This window comes from Gorilla gorilla, chromosome 7 (assembly GCF_029281585.2).
Source record: "Gorilla gorilla gorilla isolate KB3781 chromosome 7, NHGRI_mGorGor1-v2.1_pri, whole genome shotgun sequence".
Taxonomy (NCBI): Eukaryota; Metazoa; Chordata; class Mammalia; order Primates; family Hominidae; genus Gorilla; species Gorilla gorilla.
The window spans coordinates 100,352,774-100,376,511 of NC_073231.2; the positions used below are offsets into that span (position 1 = coordinate 100,352,774).

The 23,738-nt window shown below is 37.8% G+C and overlaps 1 protein-coding gene across 2 annotated transcripts in view; it reads right to left on the minus strand.

The window, feature by feature from the left end:
• Nucleotides 1-23,738, minus strand: part of VIRMA (vir like m6A methyltransferase associated) — a 65,391-nt gene that overhangs the window by 12,870 nt on the left and 28,783 nt on the right. For both annotated transcript variants that reach the window (XM_019032693.4, XM_055349401.2), the window contains exons 9-16: nucleotides 17,775-18,266; nucleotides 16,583-16,737; nucleotides 13,724-13,806; nucleotides 10,857-10,950; nucleotides 10,050-10,594; nucleotides 9,282-9,517; nucleotides 8,565-8,817; nucleotides 5,324-5,541 (exon numbers count right to left, since the gene is read on the minus strand). In XM_019032693.4, the coding sequence (XP_018888238.1) occupies nucleotides 5,324-5,541; nucleotides 8,565-8,817; nucleotides 9,282-9,517; nucleotides 10,050-10,594; nucleotides 10,857-10,950; nucleotides 13,724-13,806; nucleotides 16,583-16,737; nucleotides 17,775-18,266 (2,076 nt within the window). The remainder of the gene's footprint in view (nucleotides 1-5,323; nucleotides 5,542-8,564; nucleotides 8,818-9,281; nucleotides 9,518-10,049; nucleotides 10,595-10,856; nucleotides 10,951-13,723; nucleotides 13,807-16,582; nucleotides 16,738-17,774; nucleotides 18,267-23,738) is intronic.

The following is a 23,738-nucleotide window of genomic DNA, read 5'->3' on the forward strand; positions in this document are numbered from 1 at the left end:
GGCTAAGGCAGGAGAATCACTTGAACCCAGGAGGCGCAGGTTGCAGTGAGCCGAGATCGCACCATTGCCCTCCAGCCCAGGGGACAGTGCGAGATTCCATCTCAAAAAAAAAAAAAAAAAAACAACCAATAAGGATATGAGGGAAAAAATAAGAATGCAGACTATGACCAATGAATCTAACTATATTACAAATGAACCATATAACCAAACTGAAGGAGACAGGGAAGAAATAAGCTGACATAAATAACTCTGAAAAACAGTTTTTTGACTGGATACACTAAGCCTAAAGACAAAAAGAACCATATACAAACACTGTACTCCCATTGCTTAATTTGTTTCCCACAGGAGTATGGTTTAGTAATGAGTTTGAGACTGCTACTTCATTTGTAAACTAGGGCTAAACAAATAAGCAAATATAGATAATGAGAGCTGAATTTCTCACTGTTAGAGAATAAAATAATGGAGAAAGGGAAAAGGCTACAATTCACTTCTGGTACTGGATCAAAGTCAAAGTATTAGTATGGGCCAGGTGTGGTAGCTCACGCCTATAATCCCAGCACTTTGGAAGGCAGAGACAGGTGGATCACTTGAGCCCAGGAGTTCGAGACCAGCCTGGGCACCAGCTGAAACACCGACTCTACAAAAGATACAAAAATTAGCCAGGCATGGTGGCTTGTGCCTGTAGTAGTACTTGGAAGGTTGAGGCAGTGCACGAAATTTCCATGCACTATTCAGTAGAATGTATATTCTGTGGTTGTTGGATGGAATGTTCTGTATCTAACTGTTAAGTCCGTTTGTTCCAAGGTATAGTTCAAATCTATTGTTTCTTTGTTGAGTTTCTATCTTGATGACCTCTCTAATGCTTTCAGTGGAGTATTGAGGTCCCCCACTATTATTGTGTTGCTGTCTATCTTATTTCTCAGCTCTATGATTTATTGTTTTATAAATTTCAAAGCTCCAGTGTTAGGTGCATATATGTTTAGGATTGTAATATTTTCCTATTGGACAAGGCCTTTTATTATTATATAATATCCCTCTTTGTCTTTTTTAACTTGCATGAAATGTCTTTTTCATGCAAATGAAGGAGGATCAGGAGAAGTGCTTGAGCCCGGGAGGCAAAGGCTGCAGTGAGCCGAGATCATGCCACTGCACTCCAGCCTAGGCAACAGAGTTAGACCCTATCTCAAAACAAACAAACAGACAAAAAAACCCACCAAGTATTAGTATGAATTAATTTTCTCAAAAACATATATATAAATTAATAAATTTATTGTTTTAAAATAAATTTTATAATTAACAAAACTTAATATTTAAATAAATTAATTTTAAAATATGTATCTGTTTTATGTAGATAAAATGTAAGAAGAAAGTAAATGTATGTAAATGTGTGATGAATTAGGATACATACGTATATTTCCCAGCTCTATCCAATGAGACACACCAAAATCAGTGACATCCTAAGAGCAATAAACACACCCAGAGCCCAGATCCTGGTTTCTAAATATTCTCCAATAAAAGGAACCAGGGGCTCCTTGGAGAACAAGTCCATCTTGGCTGGAACAGGTAAAATACAAGCTGATCCTGGAACACCTTGTGGTACTAGCAATAGGAAGTACTTAAAAAAAATTTTTTTTTAAGTCAGAGCTATGTAACAAACCGGAACGTTCTGCACATGTATCCCAGAACTCAAAGTAAAATTTTACAAATATATAAATTAAAAAAGTCAAGAGCATATGAAAAGGGCACAGAAGCCAACCTGAAAGATCCCTAGTGGCCAGAGTTGGAATAAAATGAACAACAAAATAAGTAAGGATAGTATTGAATTATATACAATGAAAAAAATTAATGTCTATGAATTCACATTGATACAAACATCTGGATAAACCAATGCAGGAGAAGCAACAACTCTTCCTTATTGAAGGAAAATTAGTAAGTAAAAAGGAATGAAGGGAATAGAAAATCACCATTACACCACCACAGTAATAAGTGCCATATCTTGCCAAGATCTACACTGACAGATACTAAAAATGGTGGATCAAAGTTTTTGGCATAAATAGGATATGTGGGTATCATAATATCTCAAAGTATAGTCTCCAAAATATTTAGTAATTAAAAATGGGAAATTAATAAGTTTTCAGTGCAGAATCCTAGAAGATAGCACTTCAGCCAAGTGATCAAGGTCAGTATCATCAGTAATATATAGAAACATCATGTATTTCCTGATATGATGCACTGAAGAAGGCACATTGCCTCTGTAATATCCCTATCAACAAAGCATAATGTCAATCTAATTATGAGAAAATATCAGACAAACTCAAATTGAGGGACATTCTACAAAACAAGTGAGCAGTACTCTCCAAAAATGTCAAGGTCATGAAAGATAAGGAAAGGGGAGACAAAGGAGGCAATGCAATGTAAGATCTTACATTGGATCCTGGAACAGGAAAAAACATAGTAATAGAAAATTCAAATCAAATCTGTATGTTAGTTAATAGTAGTATGACAACATTAATTTCTTAGTTTTGGTAAGTATTATACAGTTATGTAAGAGGATAATACAAGTGTAAGGTGGGTGAAGGGCACACCTGAACACTACACTATTATTTTTGCAATTCTTCTGAAAGTCTAAAATTAACTCCAAAAAAACTTTTTAAAAAAGTGTAACCTGCCACAGCACTATATAAGAAAAAGTATATGGTAACTTGTTAATTAAAAAAAACCAAAAAAACAAAAAAAAAAACAGGTTGGGCACAGTGGCTCACGCCTGTAATCCCAACACTTTGTGAGGCCAAGGCAGGAGGATCACCTGAGGTCAGGAGTTCAAGACCAGCCTGGCCAACATGGTGAAACCCGCTCTCTACTAAAAATTCAAAAAATTAACTGGGTGTGGTGGTGCATGCCTGTAGTCCCAGCTACTTGGGAGGCTGAGGCAGGAGAATCACATGAACCCGGGTGGCAGAGGTTGCTGTGAGCTGAGATTGTGCCACTGCACTCCAACCTGGGCGATAGAGCAAGACTCCATCTCAACAAAAAATAAAATTAAAAAAAAAAAACCCAGGTCATGCTGTTATCTCTGCTCAAAACCTGACAATGGCCCGTATCATAAGCCTAAAGGCCCTTGATGATCTTTCCCCCATTCTGTACCCCCATTACCTCCATAACCAGACATCCTATCATTTTTCTCCTTGCTCACTCTGAGGGCTGTCACTGTGGCCTCAGAGCTGTTTCTCAGACATATGAAGCATGCTTTTGCAATTGTTCTCCCCAGGATATTAGCATGTTTTGTTCCTCACCTCTTTCAGGTCTTCATCTTTGTTCAAGGGTTTTTAATATCCTGGTGAGCCTTACAGATCATTATACAGAGTTTGGATTTTAATTGAGGTACAATAGGAAACCATTAGAAGGATTTCAGCAGAAATCCTGTTTTAAGTTTTAAAAGATTACTTTGGCTTCTGAGAGAATGAATTTTAGAGAGCCAAATGGTGGAAGCAAGGAGACCAATTAGGAGGCTATTGCAATGAGCTATGCAAGAAATGACAGTGGCCTGGATAAAGGTAATAGCTACGGAGGTGGAGAAGAGGGATCAGATTCAGGCTTGGAGAAATAATCCACAGGACTTAATGAGATGCCATTAGATAGTCAAGTAGAAATATCAAGTAGATTAATGGGTTACTTGGAGCTTAGCAGAGAGATAAGGGCTAAAAGGGAAAAAGGGAATAGGTTAAGAGGACTTAGGACAAGGTTACAGATAAGAAAAAAGGACCAGAAACATTAAGTCTAGGAAACCCAACAAAATCATAGATAATACGATAGCACAGGTATACAAAAAATATTTGTGGGAGTACCTAACCCAACTAGGAAAGCTTTTTGGCTTTTTTGGAAGTGCAGTGTATGAGGTGAGTTTCAAAGGACATGGAGTAAATATCTTGGCAACAGGAAAAAGGTTAAAGGCTTTGGTGAGAGACTGGATGGGGGCAGAGCATGAGAAATGGATGTGAAGCAGGTGCCATCAACTGAGAGCGAATACAGAAGATGCAGGTACATCAGGACAAGGAGATGGAGAAAGGAAGAGCCAGCACCAAACACAGTACCTGCAATGTAAGTTTTCAACCAATGCTGCAAGAATTAATGAGAAAGAGGCAAAAGTATGTTTCCTCCTCCTTACTATCTCATAATCCCATGTAGTTTAATAAATCTAAGTACTAGCCAGGTATCTTCCCTCTTCCTTCTCCCAGCAAAGAAAAACATCAGGGCATGGGCAGAAAAATTAGAGTAGAAATTATACTTGAGACAGTGAGCAGTCTGAGGTTTATATCATTTCTTTTTCTTTTTTTTTTTTGAGACAAGGTCTCCCTCTGTTGCCCCGACTAGACTGCAGTGGCATGATCACTGCAGCCTTGACCTCCCAGGCTCAAGCAATCCTCCCACCTCAGCTTCCCAAGTAGTTGGGACTATAGGTGTGTGCCATCATGCCCAACTAATTTGTAAATTTTTTTTATAGAGATAAGTCTCCCTATGTTGCCCAGGCTAAACTTGAACTACTGGGCTCAAGTGATCGTCCCACCTCAGTCTCTTGAAGTGCTGAAATTATAGGTATGAGCCACCATGCTCAGCTATTTATATAATTTCAGATTAATTTTGTCCCAGCCATTCCTCTAGAAAACAAAATATGGTCAGCTCTCCATACCCATGGATTCTGCATCCACGGATTCCACCAAACATGGAATGAAAATATTATAAATAAATAAATAACAATATGAATAAAAAAATACAAATTTTAAGATACAGCAAAAAAATTATTTACATAACATTCACACTGTATTATTAGGTATTATAAGTAATCTAAGGTGATTTCAAGTATACAAGAGAAATACTGTACCGTTTTATATAATGGACTTGAGCATCTGTAGATTTTGGTATCCAATTCCCCATAGATACTGAGGAACTGTACACAGAATCTGCATTTTAGCTTTAAGATCTATAAAATCCTCTAGCATCCATCACTTCTGAGGATACAACAACGAAACAAAGACCTTAAGGCATGAATTACCATCCCTGGAACAGTGAGATTTCCTTCCAGATACTGTACCATGCCCACAGTAATTTGTGTATCTATTCATTTTATATCTTTAATCCAAAAGATTCTATTATTAGCATGACCTTTCATTGCTAATTAATCTTTTCCATACACACAAAATTTCTCCCACGAAAGAAATCATTTCTTCAACTTTCTACAATAGGTATGAATTAATGTGGGGTGAAGGAGCAGTGACAGAATGAAAAAATTAAATCTGAGAGTATATTAAATTAGACAAATCATTACCTTTTTAAATGAAATAATCCATAATCATGCTCTGCAAGAAACATCATTGTTCTGACACATGTCAGTAAACAGTTGTAACTGCTCTCAGAGTTAGCTAGCGTAGCCAACAGACAGTCACAGATTGAGGTCATCAATTCTTTATTTGGTAGAGAATTGGAGAGCTGCTCCAGTTCAGAAATAGAACCTTCAGAAGAGCTTGGTAAGATAAGTGCAATGTCCTGTGGGGAGCAGGGAAAAAAAAATCGATTTTTTAAATAATTATCACCATCACTTATCACTTTTGAGAAATACATAGCAATTAATATTCAATAACTATCTCATTAAAATATTGTTGCTACTGTCCCATCCCAAACATATAAACACATTAAGAATAATGAAATTATTTTTCCCTTTTAAAAAAGTTAATACAAGGATACACACCTAAAGGAATAAATATTTAAATATTTTGATTTACTTTTACTTTAAAACAACATCTTTAAAATTTTTTTTCTTTCAGTATTGCAGTAAGTATAGTTTCTGTTTTCAATAGGTTAAAGGTAAAAAGTATTTTGTACTAAAATAATTAACTTACTGTATTATTTATTCATTTGTATCTTTTTTGGTTTATAAAGAAACTTTTCAGAGAAATAAAGTTTTTCTTTTTTTTTTTTTGAGACGGAGTTTCACTCTTGTTGCCCAGGCTGGAGTACAATGGCATGATCTCGGCTCACTGCAACCTCCGCCTCCCAGGTTCAAGCAATTCTCCTGCCTCAGCCTCCCGAGTAGCTGGGATTATAGGCATGCAGCGCCACACCCGGCTAATTTTGTATTTTTAGTATAGACGGGGTTTCTCCATGTTGGTCAGGCTGGTCTTGAACTCCCGACCTCAGGTGATCCGCCTGCCTCGGCCTCCCAAAGTGCTGGGATTACAGGCATTAGCCACTGTGCCCAGCCAGAAATAAAGTTTAATATACATTAATACTGCAATTTAAGGCTCGGCACAGTGGCTCACACCTGTAATCCCAGCACTTTCAGAGGCCAAGGCAAGTGGATTACTTGAGGCCAGGAGTTCAAGACGAGCCTGGCCAACATGGTGAAACACCCTCTCTACCAAAAATACAAAAATTAGCCAGGCATGGTGGCACACGCATGTAATCCCAACTACTGAGAGGCTGAGGCAGAAGAATCACTTGAACCCAGGAGGCGGAGGTTGCATTGAGCCAAGACTGTGCCACTGCACTCCAGTCTGGGCAACAGAGCCAGATAAAACAAACAAACAAAAAAACAAAAAGCCCCCTGCAATTTAAAATATCAGAAAGTTGGATGGATAGAGGAGATGAACATTTAACCACAGTCTTTCAATCAAATATTTCCCTCTACTTTATATATATACATATATGTATATATATGTATATATGTGTATATGTATATATGTATATATGTATATATATGTATATATGTATATATGTATATATGTATATATATGTATATATGTATATATGTATATATATGTATATATGTATATATGTATATATATGTATATATGTATATATGTATATGTGTGTATATATATAAGTATATATATATATACTTCTAAATTCAAGTTTTCCAATGCTAAGCAAGTTTAGCTAATGATAACTCTAAAAACTCCCGCTACTCTTTATAGAAGCAAACTCAATTTTTTTTTGAGACGAAATCTCCCTCTATTGCCCAGGAGTGCAGTGGCGCAATCTCGGCTCATTGCAACCTCCGCCTACTATGAGATTCAAGCAATTCTCCTGCCTCTGCCTCCCAAGTAGCTGGGACTACAGATGCATGCCACCACGCCCAGATAGTTTTTTTGTAGTAGAGATGGGGTTTCACCATATTGGCCAGGTTGGTCTCAAACTCCTGATCTTGTGATCCACCCATCTCAGCCTCCCAAAGTGCTGGGATTACAGGCGTGAGCCACCATGCCCGGCCAGAAGTAAACTAAATTTTACAAGAGCATTTTTCATTATGTTTTATCATCTTTAATTACTTCAATATACTGCAAACTCGTATTCAACTTGGCTTAAACTATACAACAAGGCTCGAATCAGAAGGAAAACATAGCAAAGTGAGGCCATCAATGAGATTCGTGTGACCAAGGCAGCTAGGATGCCACAGCGCTATTCAATGCAGTCATGCAACCCAAAGTGGATTATACAAGAAATACCAACCAAATGGACACTTTGAGGTACAAGGACTTAGAATACCCTTTCTACCAGGTCCCCTTCTTTGTGAAAACAAGTCATACAAAAAAAAAGAAAAAAAGTTCTTTCTTGACCTGAGTCTTAAATGTAACCAAACTGAATATTTGTTAAGGTAGAAAAAGACAGTCTTCCAACGTGGGACTCTATTCTGCCTGAAAAAAAAAATCACATTTGATGACCACTTAGCAAGAGCATTCTGACAAGCTAAAATGCCATTAGGCATAGAAATCTCCAAAGATCTCAATCATAATGGGCTTTAAAAGTTAAAACAATTCTCATTAACCCATAAAACTATAAACTGGAAGTCAATAATATAGACAAAAGGAAAAAATACTACTACTTTAGCCAACATCTATAAGCAAAGTAGTCTGAAACACACTAAAAGTGTAGTAGCCTTCAAAGATTGCCCTAACAAGAGAACATATTAATTCAACCAAGCTATGAAATTTAAGAATGACTTGGTGTAGCCAGGCATGGTCGCTCTCGTCTGTAATCCCAGCACTTTGGGAGGCCGAGGCAGGTGGATCACCTGAGGTCAGGAGTTCAAGACCAGCCTGACCAACATGGTGAAACCCTGTCTCTACTAAAAATACAAAAATTAGCCAGGCGTGGTGGTGTGTGCCTGTAATCCCAGCTACTCCGGAGGCTGAGGCAGGAGAATCACTTGAACCCAGTGGGGCAGAGGATGCAGTGAGCTGAGATCGCGCCATTGCACTCCAGCCTGGGCGACAGAATGAGACCCCATCTCAAAAAAAAAAAAGAATGACTTGGTGTGTAACGTAATTGGAAGGAAAATGAATTAGACCCTAAAAAATACAGAAACACTGGCACATAAAGCAATTACCCAAGGTTATGATCTTATAAAGGAAAGAAAAAAGCTCTTCAGAGAAACCCATGAACAATAGCAGGAATAATAAAACATAGATGACAGCTGTTCATTCACAGCCAAAATTTACATCAAGATGCTTAAATACACACACACACACACACACACACACGCAGAGACTTTATAAAATAACTATAAATACCTGATCACAGAGAGACTGCAAAATGGATGTGACATATTCAACACACTGTTGGTGAATAACACTGTCTCCAGGAGACCGCACCAAAGCTAAAAGATCCTGGAATATCTCTGCATATCTTTCATCACCTTTAATAGTTCCATTAATTAGATGCAAAATAGCTAATTTACAAGCTTTGTGTGAAGCCAGAGCATCAAGAAGAGCAAGCAACCTGGTGGTTTGGCTAGTATACTGTTTTTCTTTATCTTCTGAAGTGCTGAAATAAAATCAATACATTTAGTAAACAAAGTTCTTGACCTTAAGGCATTGTTTAACTAGTATTTATTTCTCAATACACATCAACTTACACAAATTTTGCATAAAACATTTAATTCCTTGGGTATAATGACAAATTCTCTGGAATTTTACAATGACTGCAAAAATTTTATAAATTCAGGTTTCTAATAATATATTTTCTTACTTCTTTAGGATTCACCATTTGAAAATCCCAAATCAAGACCTTCAAGATATCTTGCACATGAAATGATGAAATAAAGCTTTCTAATTTTAAGTCTACAAGTATTCATATATACATATGTGTGCATATGTAGGTATATGTGTATATTTACATGTATATATGTTATCTGGGCATTCCAAACCCTAGTTTCCAAATTGTAAGGGAAAAAATATATGTGTCAAAAATAATTTGAGGAAAAAATTTTTAATGCAAAATGAAAATACCTTTGCAAGTCTTCTACAATCAAATCCAACACAGTTCTCATAATCAGAAGTGCAGTTGGTGAGGCAAGGTCACACAATTGAACACAAATACGCCGTAACATATGTTGAATGGGCTGGCAGGTTGTGCCAGAGAAAGAGCGAACTATTTCTTGGAGCAACTTTGCTTGAACATGAAGGTGCATGCTCCACAATTTTCGGGTGTTGAGTGCCACTGATATATCATGTGGCTCAATAACCTGTTAAAAAAGTATAATGTGTGTGTACGTAGATTTTTTAATATTTATTTATAGTCACAAAAACTGTTCAGGAAGAAATGTTATGAAAAGAACATTTTTACTGCATGCTTAAAACATTTAATTTTCTATTATACAGTTAAACATTTGCTTGAATTCAATGAGTCTAAAAAATCTTATTGTTCTCAGGTTAGCAGTTAGTTGAGCAGAGTCCATTGGTGAAGCAATCTAGTTATTGGCAAATTCTAACACATGGTAAGGTGTGGGGGAAAGGATTTAAAATAACAGAAATATGTAAGTACAAACATACATAACAGCAAAATAAAACTCACTTTAACAAAAATTTATTTAAAATGTTACCCCCATATTTCCTCAATGACCAACTTGTTTCAGTTTTATCTCCCCCTCATCCGGTTATTTTATGTCTTTTTGGGAGGAAGGGAGATGAGGGTTTTTGTTTTTTAACAAAATCACTGGCTTTTTAAAAAGTGTTACTGCAGTCATTTATAAGATGCATGTTATATGGAAGTGATACCTGAGTTGTTTGCATGGGCAATGGAAGAGGCAGCAGCTCTGAAAGGAGTATGAGTCCAGAAAAAAATCCTTCAGGAACCTTCAAGATTGAAGAAAGAACTTCTTTTAACATTAAAGACCAAGTATTATTGGCCAGAGTCTCTTCTGAGATTGTGAGTTTTTCATTAACTCCTTGTGTAAAAGTCAGTAAAATATCAATGATATCATTCTGAATTTTCTGTTCATCACTATCCAAACGACCTGAGAGGGGGATAGAGCACAGGAGCATATGTAAAGTAACAAGCGCTGAAGGAACACGCATGTCCTTAAACTCAAAGGATCCACCTCTCAGGAGTTCCGTTAACATAGTTTTAAGAAGAGTGAGTGTGCAGCGAGCCATTGAAATAGTAGTAACTCTGTGAAGGGTAGTCCCCATGTTGACATGGAGCCTCCAAGGCTGAGTCAGAATACTGTTCAATTTTTGCAGAACTCGAATAAACGTGTCCATTCCTTCAGCAGAAAAAAGCTGAATAACGGCAAGATTCCATTTCAGATCTTTCTGTTGACCTTTATATAGGATAAGGAAAAGAAACAAAACTAATTACTTATATGTTAATAACTGATAAAGAATTATTAAAGTGAATATTTAATATTTATTTATGATAATTATATTTATAATAAATGATTTTATTATGACAAATTTTTAATTATTTTAATTAAAAATGATATTTTCATTATTAAATAAACGTTTAATAATTAACTAAATATTTAATAAATATTTATTCAAGGCTTAAGAATCATAGTTTTTAAAATATAGTAGCCACATTACCTTCAACAGGAGGTGGTGGGCATGCAACATTACAGAGAACACGTAAGGCAGTGGTAAGGCCAACTCCTTCTGGGGTCATCAAGTTATCGATATTCTTTAAAAATGAAAATGAACAGAATATTTCGTTTCTTAGTACCCATGAGATCAACAGAAAATTCCAGACAAGGAATTACTTGAAAATATGAGCTTCAAGTTAAGAACATACAATATTTTATATTTATTAAGTAAATTTAAAACATGAACAAGGCCCTAGAGTTAAATGAATTTATCAAGATTATTTGATCTCTGGCATATGTTGTACTATATACAATATTATGTAAATAAAAAGAACTGTAATGCACAACTTCACTGAAAAGAACCAACTAGAACAAAGATAACATAAAGAAATGTATGAAACTCCCTGTATTAAGAGTTTACAATGGCTACTTTCTATATACTCTTTTCATACATCTTCTCTGCCAAAAATGAAGCAATGACTATATTTAAAAAGTCCTGTGGAGGCTGAGTGCAGTGGCTCACACCTATAATTCCAGCACTCTGAGAGGTTGAGGTGGAAGGACTGCTTGAGCCCAGGAGTTAGAGACCAACCTGGGCAACATAGTGAGACCCTGCCTCTACAAAATATTAAAAAATCAGCCAGGCGTGATGGTGCGTGCCTATAGTCCCAGCTACTCAGGAGGCTGAGGTGGAAGGATCACTTTAGCCTGGGAGGTCAAGACTAGAGTAAACTGTGATCGTGCCATTGCACTCCAGCCTGGGTGACACAGTGAAACCCTGTCTCAAAAAAAAATAAAAATAAAAAGCGCTGTGAGTACTAAACTTCATTCAAAAGTGAGGAAGCAGCAAGGAATGTTTTTGGCCTACATGGCATACATTTTTTTAAATGCAGATACCAACAGAGTCTAGTATTGTAGCCAGGTGGGGCACAGGTTAGAGGAAAAACAAATACAATTGCCTATGTCCTTAGCACCTGCCTATGCTATGTTTCTAGGTAACAAATAGTTATGTTTCAGTTTTCTTAGCTTTCACAGAACAGCATTATCAATTGTTTAAAAACTTGGGGCTGGGTGTGGTGGCTCATGCCTGTAATCCCAGCACTTTGGGAGGCCGTGGCGGGTGGATCACCTGAGGTTGGGACTTTGAAAACAGCCTGGCCAACATGGTGGAACCTCGTCTCTACTAAAAATACAAAAATTAGCCAAGCGTGGTAGCACGTGCCTGTAATCCCAGCTACTTGGGAGGCTGAGGCAGGGAACTGCTTGAATCTGGAAGATGGAAGTTGCAGTGAGCTGAGATCGAGCCACTGCACTCCAGCCTGGGTGACAGAGCAAGACTCCATCTCAAAACAAAACAAAACAAAAAACCTTGGAAGAAATAACATTCAAAAAACGTTACTATCTCTTAGCTCATAGTAGAGTCTAGACCAAAAAAAAAAAAAAAGTTACTATCTCATTTTAGCTTTTCTTTTATTCTAATCCTTTTCCTCGTAATTCCACAAATTACATAAGGCAGCAGGGAGACACAGAGTGAAGTTTCAGTCTTGGATCAACTTTTTATAGACCATGTTGGGATGAGAACCACTTATAATATCATAATTAATGGGATAAAGATTTATATAAAAATCAACTCTTAACTACAGCATGTAATTCACATTTCTAGAACTAAATTTCTTACTGATTAAATAGTTTTACTCAAACCATCGCCATTTATTGAACATCTTGTTAATACTCACTCAACCATGCACAAGTACCCAGAATACATGACCATCTAAATTTACAGGATATTAACTGTACTTCTCCTAAATAAAAGAAAATGTAATGAAAAGTTCTAGATGTCATTTGAGGCTCAGAGTAAGAACACGGAAGAATATGATGGCACCATAGGAAGTAAAAGTACTCTTAGGAGAGTTGGAGTACAAGAAGATGAAGGCAGAGAAATCAGTAAAGAAAAATCTGAAGCAGATAAACCCAAAAAACACTTTGCTGTGGGTCCCAACAGCAACAAATTAAACAATATACAAAAATTATTTTAATAATATACACTGCAATTCCAAAACCAAGATGGCTTATATACTCTCTCTCTCTCACACACACACACGCAAACACACATGTGCATGCATGCGTGTGCGCACACACTCACACACAGATTTCACTTGCGAAATGAGAGAGATAATTCAAGGTCCATTCTGCTCTTCTAACTTGAAACTTTTTATGTGTATATGAGTGCTTCTAACCTTCTTCCTATGCTACACGATGGCTCGACTAAGGAACAGAGATGAAAAAACTTCCAAGACTAATAAACACTGCTGTAATTTTTTTCATTATGAATTATTTAAATTGAATATAAAATTTTAAAACTGCATTATGAGTCTTAGGAATTTTAACTGTTATGAATTATTTCAACTGAAGATTCAACCATCCCAAATTAACAAAGAGAACTTGCCTCCACTGCAATTATCTGGAATGGGCCCTATCAATTTTCACCTAAATATTTTGAGTGAAATTCTTTTTCAGAAATTAAAGTTTAGCTGAAACAGTTATATGTTACATGACTACAGCATTTAAAACACTTATAAATGTCATCAAGATGGTAGGTGATACTATTTCCATTTCAGAGGGAAAAAATAGGACAGAATCCAGTAGTGAAAAGTAGTACAGTACACAGGGTTATGTGCATGTGTGTTCACATATGCATATAATCACACGTCCATCTATATGCATATACCAACCTGTACCTACAAAGTCTAATAAATCAATCAAGGACACTTAACAATGTCTACATTATCTACATAAGTGATTCAACGCAGTATCACCATGTACTACCACACAGTTTCACAAAGTCAAAGCACTTTTAAGTTTTACACTTACCTGCTTAACATACTCAATTAAGTTTGGGATGCAGTTAATTTCAAATCTAAGGTTTTTCAGAGGTTCAAGCCACTTGCCAAGTTCTTAAAAAGAAAAATAATTTATAATATTTAAAAACAGAAGGCTTTATATAACAAAGAAAGTAAATATTTTTTCCAAAGAAAATCATTATTAGGTCCATGTTGATTTCAATCATCTAAACTTCATGCAGGGATGGACATGTATCTAATTCTTTTTTTTTTTTTTTTTTTTTTTGAGACGGAGTTTCGCTCTTGTTGCACAGGCTGGAGTACAAAGGCGTAATCTCGGCTCACTGCAACCTCTGCCTTCTGGATGCAAGCAATTCTCCTGCCTCAGCCTCCCGAGTAGCTGGGATTACAGGCGCCTGCCACCACACCTGGCCGATTTTTGTATTTTTAGCTGAGACGGGGTTTCACCATGTTGGCCAGGCTGGTCTCGAACTTCTGACCTCGTGATCCGCCCGCCTCAGCCTCCCAAAGTGCTGGGATTACAACTTGTATCTAATTCTTTAAACAAGTTTTTCATTCTGTTGCCCAGGCTGAAGTGCAGCAGTGTGATCACGGCGTGCATTACCACACCTGGCTAATTTTTGTATTTTTTGTAGAGATGGGGTTTCACCATGTTGCCCAGTCTGGTCTCAAACTCCTGGGTTCAAGTGATCCACCTACCTCAGCCTCCCAAAGTGCTGGAATTACAAGTGTGAGCCACCGCGCCCAGCTTAAACAATTTAGTTTTAAAATGAAAGAAGTGCCTACTCTTAGTTATCTGGTTTATGCAAATTTAGATGTTTACATGCTTAAATAGTCTATATAATTAAAATGAATTTTTACAACAATTTACAATATTAAAAAATTACAAAATAGGGCTGGGCGTGGTGACTCACGCCTGTAATAGCAGCACTTTGGGAGGCTGAGGTGGGTGGATCACAAGATCGACAGATGGAGACCATCCTGGCCAGCATGGTGAAACCCCATCCCTACTTTAGTCCCTACTAAAAATACAAAAATTAGCTGGGCATGGTAGCACGCACCTGTAGTCCCAGCTACTAGGGAGGCTGAGGCAGAAGAATCACTTGAACCCGGGAGGAGGAAGTTGCAGTGAGCCGAGATCACACCACTACACTCCAGCCTGGAGACGGTGCGAGACTCTGTCTCAAAAAAAATGTACATACATACAAAATAGACTGCTTATAAATTAATGTAACATAGTGTTTATTCACCTATCTTTGCCACTGCCTCTCACACCCACCCAAAAAAAGTATAAACAAAATTTATTAATTTCTAAAGGAATGAAACCCAAGGGGAGATATTTTGCTGAGTGCCTTTTCCTCTAACATGAAATTTTAATTCTGTCAACTTCCAAATTTGCCTTTATAAAATTACTATCACCCCAAAAGAATGACAGCAAACTTTGTTTATAGAATAAACACAAATACAATCTGCCATTTACTGCAAACAAACTCAAAACTCTCCCAGAAGCTATACCATAACTCCTATATTCTATCACCAAAAATGTTTCTAGAAAAGCACTCCAATGTAAAAAGTGAAATACCAGTTCCAGATGCCATATAGGAAATAGAAAATAGTAGCCAGGTCTTTCCTTGGTTCTATACTCCTCCACAAGAATTACAGCTGTACACTTTTCCCCATGCATTTTAAAATTAAATCTTTCTTATATATAGAATATATAGCTCAAAGATATAAGAAATAATAATAAAACAAATACCAGAATACCCAACACCCAGAAAAAGTACTAAAGCACAAATAATACCTTTGAAGACACTGTGTGCCCTCCTTTTATAAACGCATTCTTCAGGAAAAAAATCTATTCCCAGAATGGGAAGTTGAGTTTACTACCCAACTTTTACTGGAGCTATCACAAGTAAAATTTAGGATTAAAAAGAAAAGAAGAGGCCACATGCTATTTTAAAGCATTTTTACAATACTTACTCAACGTTATCAAATTTTCTACTTGATAAGGTCAGAAAACGAGGAACCAAAATAAAATAATTTAAAACTTATGATTAGGTATATTAAACTTGTCAAGGCTGCCCACATAAGGTTTCCCATAAATGTCATTCGATACACATTTATATACTTTAAAAAATAATATTCATATTTACTATTATTTACTTTTGAGGATAGCACAAATGTGTTACTCCACAACTAGATTTCTAAGTTGTAGTTTGTGTTTTATGTAGAAATACATACACAGCAAAACACACAGAGGAAAACTATACCCAAAACTAAACTTTCGAGTCTTTTTTTGAGATGGAGTCTTGCTCTGTTGCCCAGGCTGGAGCACAGGGGTGCAATCTTGGCTCACTGCAACCTCCACCTCCCGGGTTCAAGCAATTCTCTTGCCTCAGCCTCCCGAGTAGCTGGAACCACAGGCGTGTGCCAGCACGCCCAGCTAATTTTTGTATTATTAGTAGAGATGGAGTTTCACCTTGTTGGTCACGCTGGTCTTGAACTCCTGACCTCAGGTGATCCACCCGCCTTGGCCTCCCAAAGTGCTGGGATTACAGGCATGAGCCACCGCACCCAGCCTTGAGTTTGTCTTTAAACTACCTCTTCCATTTTGATTAGAAATTTCAACAAACCACCAATTTTCATGACTTTCCAGAAAAGGTACTTGTAAAAACTATTTTGTTTATATACTAAAACATTTTATCAACCTTTAGTTTTTATAAACTGTCTTCATAAAAAGTAATTTCAGGAAGTTAAAAACAGTATTACTAGGTATATTATCAAAACATGATGAAGGACTAATTACAGATATTCAAAGGTTTGTTCCTTCACATATTACAAATGCTTAAAATAACTTTAAGTACCATACCTTGCAATTTAGCATTATTTTCATCTGCTTTACAAAGCTTCAAGAGAGATGCTGCATGTTGTTCTAGCATTTGAACATCACTGGAAGACTGAACCACCACCAAAATAAGTATGCATGCGTAATTATAAGCTACTGACTTCTTAGATTTGGAATCACTGAAACAAAATAAGGTTTTTAAGTTTTGGATACAAAAACAATTTTTTAGGAACAATTTTTAAAAATTTTCTTCTACTTGGCTTTAAAGAGATCAAGGACATTTACAATAAAACATGACTAATTGTCTGAAGACAAGAAATCAGATTTTACAGTTCATATCCAATTCACCTGAAACCACTACTTAAAAGTATATAAAAAAGCATACATATCACCATGGAAAGTAAAATTCTATTAAGAAATAAGATCAGAAAAACAATGAAATATTAACAAGTATACTTCATTAGTAATGAAAGGTTAGGAAGTATACTTCATTAGTCTCCTTCAAAATATTTGTCCAATCTGGATAAATAGGAACGAGTATGATCACTAGCCTTCAACACTCAGTATTCCACTATAAACCTGTTAAGATACAGCTAGGCATGGAAGTCATCGCTGTTTGCTTTTCATAAGCACCCCACAAAAGATCTGTCACTCAAGGAGTTATACACCAAGTCCTCATAGTGAGGGCAGTTATCTGGATGCCATTTGCCTTGTGTGACATGAACCAGAAATAAGGCATGTCTTTCTTCTCATACAATAAAACCCTCTGCCTTACCAAGAAGGCTCTTCAAACCATTATCATTCTCAATTTACCCATCTAGTCAAAGCAATTCTGAATCCAGAGCATGGTTTAGAATGCAAGGGCAGGAGCCAGCAAGAAAGTGTAAGAGGAATAAAAGGAATATATACCTTAAGGTACGTATTCCTGTGTCTTAGAATTCCCCTCTGCATAAAACAGCAGGGGGTACTACAGTTGCAATCTTTAACACCATGGGTTAACTGAAGGAAGGTGCTAAAGAGTCCACTGTATTACTTTATAGCCACATCTTATATTTTAGAGATTTCTGTCACTCTAACCTTTAATTAACAAGTTTTGTGTTATATCAAAACTATAGTTTTTCCCTCTCAAAATAACACCTTCTTTTAAGAAACTATACCATTAGTTAATCTGATTTTCTAACATCATAGAAAATTTAAGGAGTAAGTAGGAAATTACCCCAAGGCTTCTTTGGAATAGTACTCCATTAGGGTAATAAGACTTTGGAGATTTTTCTCCAGACTAAAAACATGGCCAACAGCTGATCTTCCCACAGGATTAAAAGTAATCAAATAAAGATTGTGCAGGGTTCCCAAGAGATCTGAATGGTCTGTTTCTTCACTGGCTGTACAACGCTGAAAATGGCTGAACAGTTCTGTAATACATTGCAATGTCTGTGTTGAGTCCTGTAGCCACAAGGCAAATGCATCATCAATAACACCATCAGATTGGAGACCTTCCTCCTCATCTTGATCATAAAAGTGACACAGAGCTCGGATCAATAAATTTGTTGCTTCATATTCCGACATAAAAAAAAGAAGACCCTTCTGTGACTGTGCAAGAAACTTCAAAACATCTTTTGTGGCTTGCAGCACACCAGGGTGAGCACTTGTTACTGGAATTGACAGAAGCAAGGTAACCAACTCCAAGAAGTGATGACTGTGAAGATATCTGTGGAAGAGTTAATTGATACATGTCAAGTCAGTGCAAAGCATTCTTCATTTACTCAATATTCAGACAAGACACTGATAAAAAATTTTAATGACCATAATCCTTATCCTCAGTAATATACTGCTTTAACTGAAAACATAATGTGAGTGGCAAGTCTTCTCTAGATGAGGCCAAATAAGAGTGAATGTTCTGTGAGGCTTTGTCCTAGTTAGCACTCAACAGATGTTAAATAAATAATTATTGACAAGCTTTTCTTTAAATTTTGGGCCTTCTTTCCAGGACACTTATCAAATGCTCCTTTTTCACCATGGTCCTACTTTATTCATGGCATATTGGTATATTTAAATTCATGTATCTAAGAAAAATATAGTATATACAGTCAGCACTCCGCATCTGCATTTGTGGATTAAGCCAACTGCAAATCGAAAATATTTTTTAAAAGTGCATCTGATGCCAGGTGCAGTTGCTCACACTTACAATCCCAAGCACTTTGGGAGGCCGAGGCGGGCAGATCACTTGAGGCCAGGAGCTCAAGACCAGCCTGGGCAACATGGCAAAAACCTGTCTCTACAAAAAATACAAAAATTAGCCAGGCGTGGTGGCGCATGTCTGTAGTCTCAGCTACTGAAGAGGCTGAGCCCAGGGAGGTCAATGCTGCGGTGAGCCATGATTGCTCCACTGCACTCCAACCTGAGTGAGACCCTGCATCAAAAAAAAAAAAAAAAAAAAAAAAAAAAGCCTGGGCTGGCTGTGGTGGCTCACACCTGTAATCCCAGCACTCTGGGAGGCCGAGGCTGGAGGATCACTTGAGCGCAGTAATTTCACACCAGCCTGAGCAACATAGTGAGACCCTGTCTCTACAAAAATTTTTTAATTAGCTGGCCATGGCAGCCCATGCCCGTAGTCCCAGCTACTTGGGAAGCTGAGGTGGGAGGATCGCTTAAGCCCAGGAGGTTGAGGCTGCAGAAAGCCAAGATCATGCCATCGCACTCCAGCCTGGGCTAGGTGAAAGAGCAAGACTCTGTCTCAAAAAAAAAAGACAGAAAAGAATGTATCTGTACTGACCATGTACAGACTTTTTTCTTACATCATTCCCTACACAATAATAGTATAACAACTATTTACAGAGCATTTATATTGTACTATGTATTATAAGTAATCTAGACATGACTTCAAGTATACAAGAGGATATGCATAGGTTATATGCAAATACTACATCATTTTATATTTTATATCACAGACTGGAGCATCCTTGGATTTTGGTATCCAAGGGAGGTCTGAGAACCAATTTCGCAGACAGTGAGGGATGACTGTACTATAGAAAAATATAGTATACTCAGATTTACTACAGTAGACTGAATTAGTATCTCTAGGGAAAAAGCTTTCAAATTGTCAATTTTTAACATTTAAGCAGTTAGTATTACCACACATAGCACTCTTTTATGAGACGAAATCTAGCTATGTTGCCCAGGCTGGACTCAAACTCCTGGTCTTAAGCAATTCTCTGGACTCAAGTGATCCTTTTGCCTCATCCTCCCTAAACTCTTTTCCAAAATCTACTTTTTTATCTCTCTCTTTTTTTTTTTAATTTTTTAGTTCTGGAGTACATGTGCAGAATGTGCAGGCTTGTTACATAGGTAAACGTGTGCCATGGTGGTTTGCTGCACCTATCAACCCATCACCTAGGTATGAAGCCCACATGTATTAGCTATTTTTCCTGATGCTCTCCCCCAACCCTCTGTTCTCCTTCAACAGGCCCCAGTGTGTGTTGCTGCCCTCTTTGTGTCCATGTGTTCTCACTGTTCAGCTCCCACTTTTAAGTGAGAACGTGCAGTATTTGGTTTTCTGTTCCTGCATTAGTTTGCTGAGGATAATGGCTTCCAGCTTCATCTATGTCCCTGCAAAGGACATGATCTCATTCCTCAACTTTTTAAAAATGAAACTTAACCAGATTTTAAAGAAAAAAGAACCAAAACATCGTATTTTTTCAAATACTCAAAAATGGGGTAAAAATCTGTCAAAACATCTCTTGACTACAAGATAGAACCAGCTTAATGAAAACGTCTTAATTTTTAATTAGTAAGAATATCATAATTTTCTGAATGTTAAAAAGAATAAAATTATTTATAATTCTGACTCATTCTCTTCCATTTTAGTCACTACAAATGGTAACACAATAGCTTTCATAAACCCATCAAAATACTACTAAAAAGTAAATGACAGGCCAGAACTTAATTTTGTCAAAAGCTGAAACTGCTTCTTCAGTCCTATTACTATTTAAACCCAGGCTTCTACTTCACAATAATAAACACCCACCAGTAACTGCTTACTACAAAGGCAAACAGAACCTTCAAGACAAAACTCCAGAATTACTAAGCTCCAAGAGCATCCTCCTTATGGACCATTCAGAGAATGGTTAAAATAGCAAGCCTCAGACTGCACATCCTTAGAGGTCTGCTTGCAAGGCTGGCTACTGGCTAACTTCTGGGAACTTAGATTTCGAGAGGGTTCCCGCACCCCTAACTGATAAGAATGGTTCCTTGTGCCTAAATTATTTGTGCAAACAATATGGTTACGCTGAACACCTGCTTTCCTTCTAGGAGTCTGGAATTCTGGTATAAGATAGGCAGTGAGTGCCTATATGACTACCCACAATAAAAAAATTTGCATGCCAATTAGCTTAATTATTCCACAATGTATACATGTATCAAAACATGTCACTGTTGCTATTTAAAAATAAAAAATAAAAAAGCCTGGGTGCCGAGTTTCTAAAGAGCTTCCTCAACAGGCAACACTTCACACATGTCACAACCTGTTGCTGTGAGAATTAGGCAGGCACTATGTGACTCCACTGTGAGAGGATTCTGGAAGCTTGCAACTGGTTTTCCCAACTTCCTCCTAGGTACCTTTTTCCTTTGCTGAGTATTATATGCTGAGTTTTGTGAGTCCTCCTAGAGAATCTTGGTGCTCTTGGGGAACCTGACATAGGACAATATAGCCTTGCCACCACTTCAAAAACAAACTCTCCAAAGTACAATTATTTTTCCTTTCAAAATTCACTCTCCTTCCTAATTTACCAGTTTCTGTCAATAAAACCACAGCTCTAATTGCTACCCTGGCTAGAAATCTCTAGCTTCTTCTCACTTTCCTTCGCCTACTAGGTCCTGTTGCCAAGTCCTAGTACTATTATATAATATAATGGCTATTTCACAATCTCTGTCACTATAAGCACAATATTTGCCTTTCCATTACCTGTTAAGGGCAAAGTACTTAAAACCCAGTACCTAGAAACCTCAGACTATCTTATATTCCTAGTAACTCTAATTTATTTTCCATTGCAATACATCTTGCAACACAAAATCTGAGAATATTACTCTGATCATATCAGATCTGCTACTCCAAAATATTCAATACCTTTCCATATCCTACAAATAAAATCCAAATTCCTTAGCACAACCATTCTGGGCCCTTTATTTCCTCTTGTCTGATACCCAAATATGCCTCCTCCATATGGTGGGAAAAAAACACTTAGTAAGTATTTAATTACTAGCTTCTTCTCAGTGACTGAAAGCATCACCTATTCTACTAAAAATAAAGTTGTTAGTAAGAAGTATTTAAATTTCTTTACAATCTCCAAGACTACAAATGTATTATATTTGCATACTTACAAGATTCCCTTTCTCCTGCCTAAAACCAAACTCCTACACTTGTACTCTTGTCCTCATCTCCCACCAAGCCTTGCTCCAGGAATTGTTATTGTTTACTCCTACATCATAAACATCTCCCTCTCCACTGACTTTATAAATGAGTCATTATTCCCAGCCTACAAATATGCTCAAGCCTCTCCCACTCCTAAAAAATAAAAACCTTCCTTTTTGACCCCAACATCTCCTTCTAGCTGCTGCCTTGTCTCTTACTTTTTCTCTTAGCCAAATTTCTTGTTTTGAGACACAGTCTCACTCTGCTGCCCAGACTGGAGTGCAGTGGCACAATCACAGCTCACTGCACCCTTAACCTCTCAGGCTCAAGCAATCCTTCCACCTCAGCCTCCTGAGCAGCTGGGACTACAGGCGCACACTACCATTCCCAGCTAATTTTTTTTTAAATTTTTTATTTTCTGTAGTGGTCTCCCTATGTTGCCCAGGCTGGCCAAATTTCTTTTTTCTGAGACGGAGTTTCACTCTTGTCACCCAGGCAGGAGTGCAGTGGCACGATCTCGGCTCACTGCAACCACTGCCTCCTGGGTTCAAGCGATTCTCCTGCCTCAGCCTCCCGAGTTAGCTGGGATTACAGGCATGCGCCACCACACCTGGCTAGTTTTTCTTTTTTTGAGATAGCATCTCACTCTGTTGCCCAGGCTGGAGTGCAGTGGCCCGATCTCGGCTCGCCAGAACCTCCGACCTCCCGGGTTCAAAGGATTCTCCTGCCTCAGCCTCCCAAGTAGCTGGGTTTACGGGCGCATTCCACCAAGGCCCGGCTAGTTTTTGTGTGTGTCTGTGTGTGTGTGTGTTTTTGCTACTTGTGTTTTTTTTTTTTTTTTTGAGACGGAGTTTCACTCTTCTTGCTCAGGCTGGAGTACAATGGTGAGATCTCAGCTCACTGCAACCTCTGCCTCCCAGGTTCAAGCAATTCTCCTGCCTCAGCCTCCCAAGTAGCTGAGATTACACCCATGTGCCACCATGCCCCGCTAATTTTGTATTTTTAGTAGAGATGGGGTTTCTCCATGCTGGTCAGGCTGGTCTTGAACTCTCGACCTCAGGTGAACCACCTGCCTCGGCCTCCCAAAGTGCTGGGATTATAGGCGTGAGCCACCATGCCCGACCTGTTTTTTTTTTTTTTTTTGAGACAGAGTCTCACTCTGTAGCCCAGGCTGGAGTGCAGTGGCCAGATCTTGGCTCACCGCATGCTCTAACCTCCAGGTTCAAACGATTCTCCTGCCTCAGCCTCCCAAGTAGCTGGGATTACAGGCGTCCACCACCACACCCGGCTAATTTTTGTATTTTTAGTAGAGATAGGGTTTCGTCATGTTGGTCAGGCTGGTCTCGAACTCCTGACCTCAGATGATCTGCCTACCTCAGCCTCCCAAAGTGCTGGGATTACAGGCGTGAGCCACCACACCCGGCTCTAGTTTTTTATTTTTAGTAGAGATGGGGTTTTGCCATGTTGGCCAGGCTGGTCTCGAACTCCTGACCTTAGGTGATCTGCCCACATTTCTTAAAACAGTGGCCTACACTGTTTCAAATCCTTACTGGCCAGTGGTTTTTCATCCACACTTCCTCTCCCACTGCTACATTAAAGTACTTTTGCCAGAGCCCCAGTTGCAATCTATGTTACAAAATACATGATTTCCTATCCTTATCTTCTGAACCTCTGCACAGTATCACAACAAACCATTCACTGGTTCCTAAAACTATTTGCTTCCTTAGTTTCTATTCTCTCCTGCTTCTCATTTTGTCTTTCTATTCCTTCTAA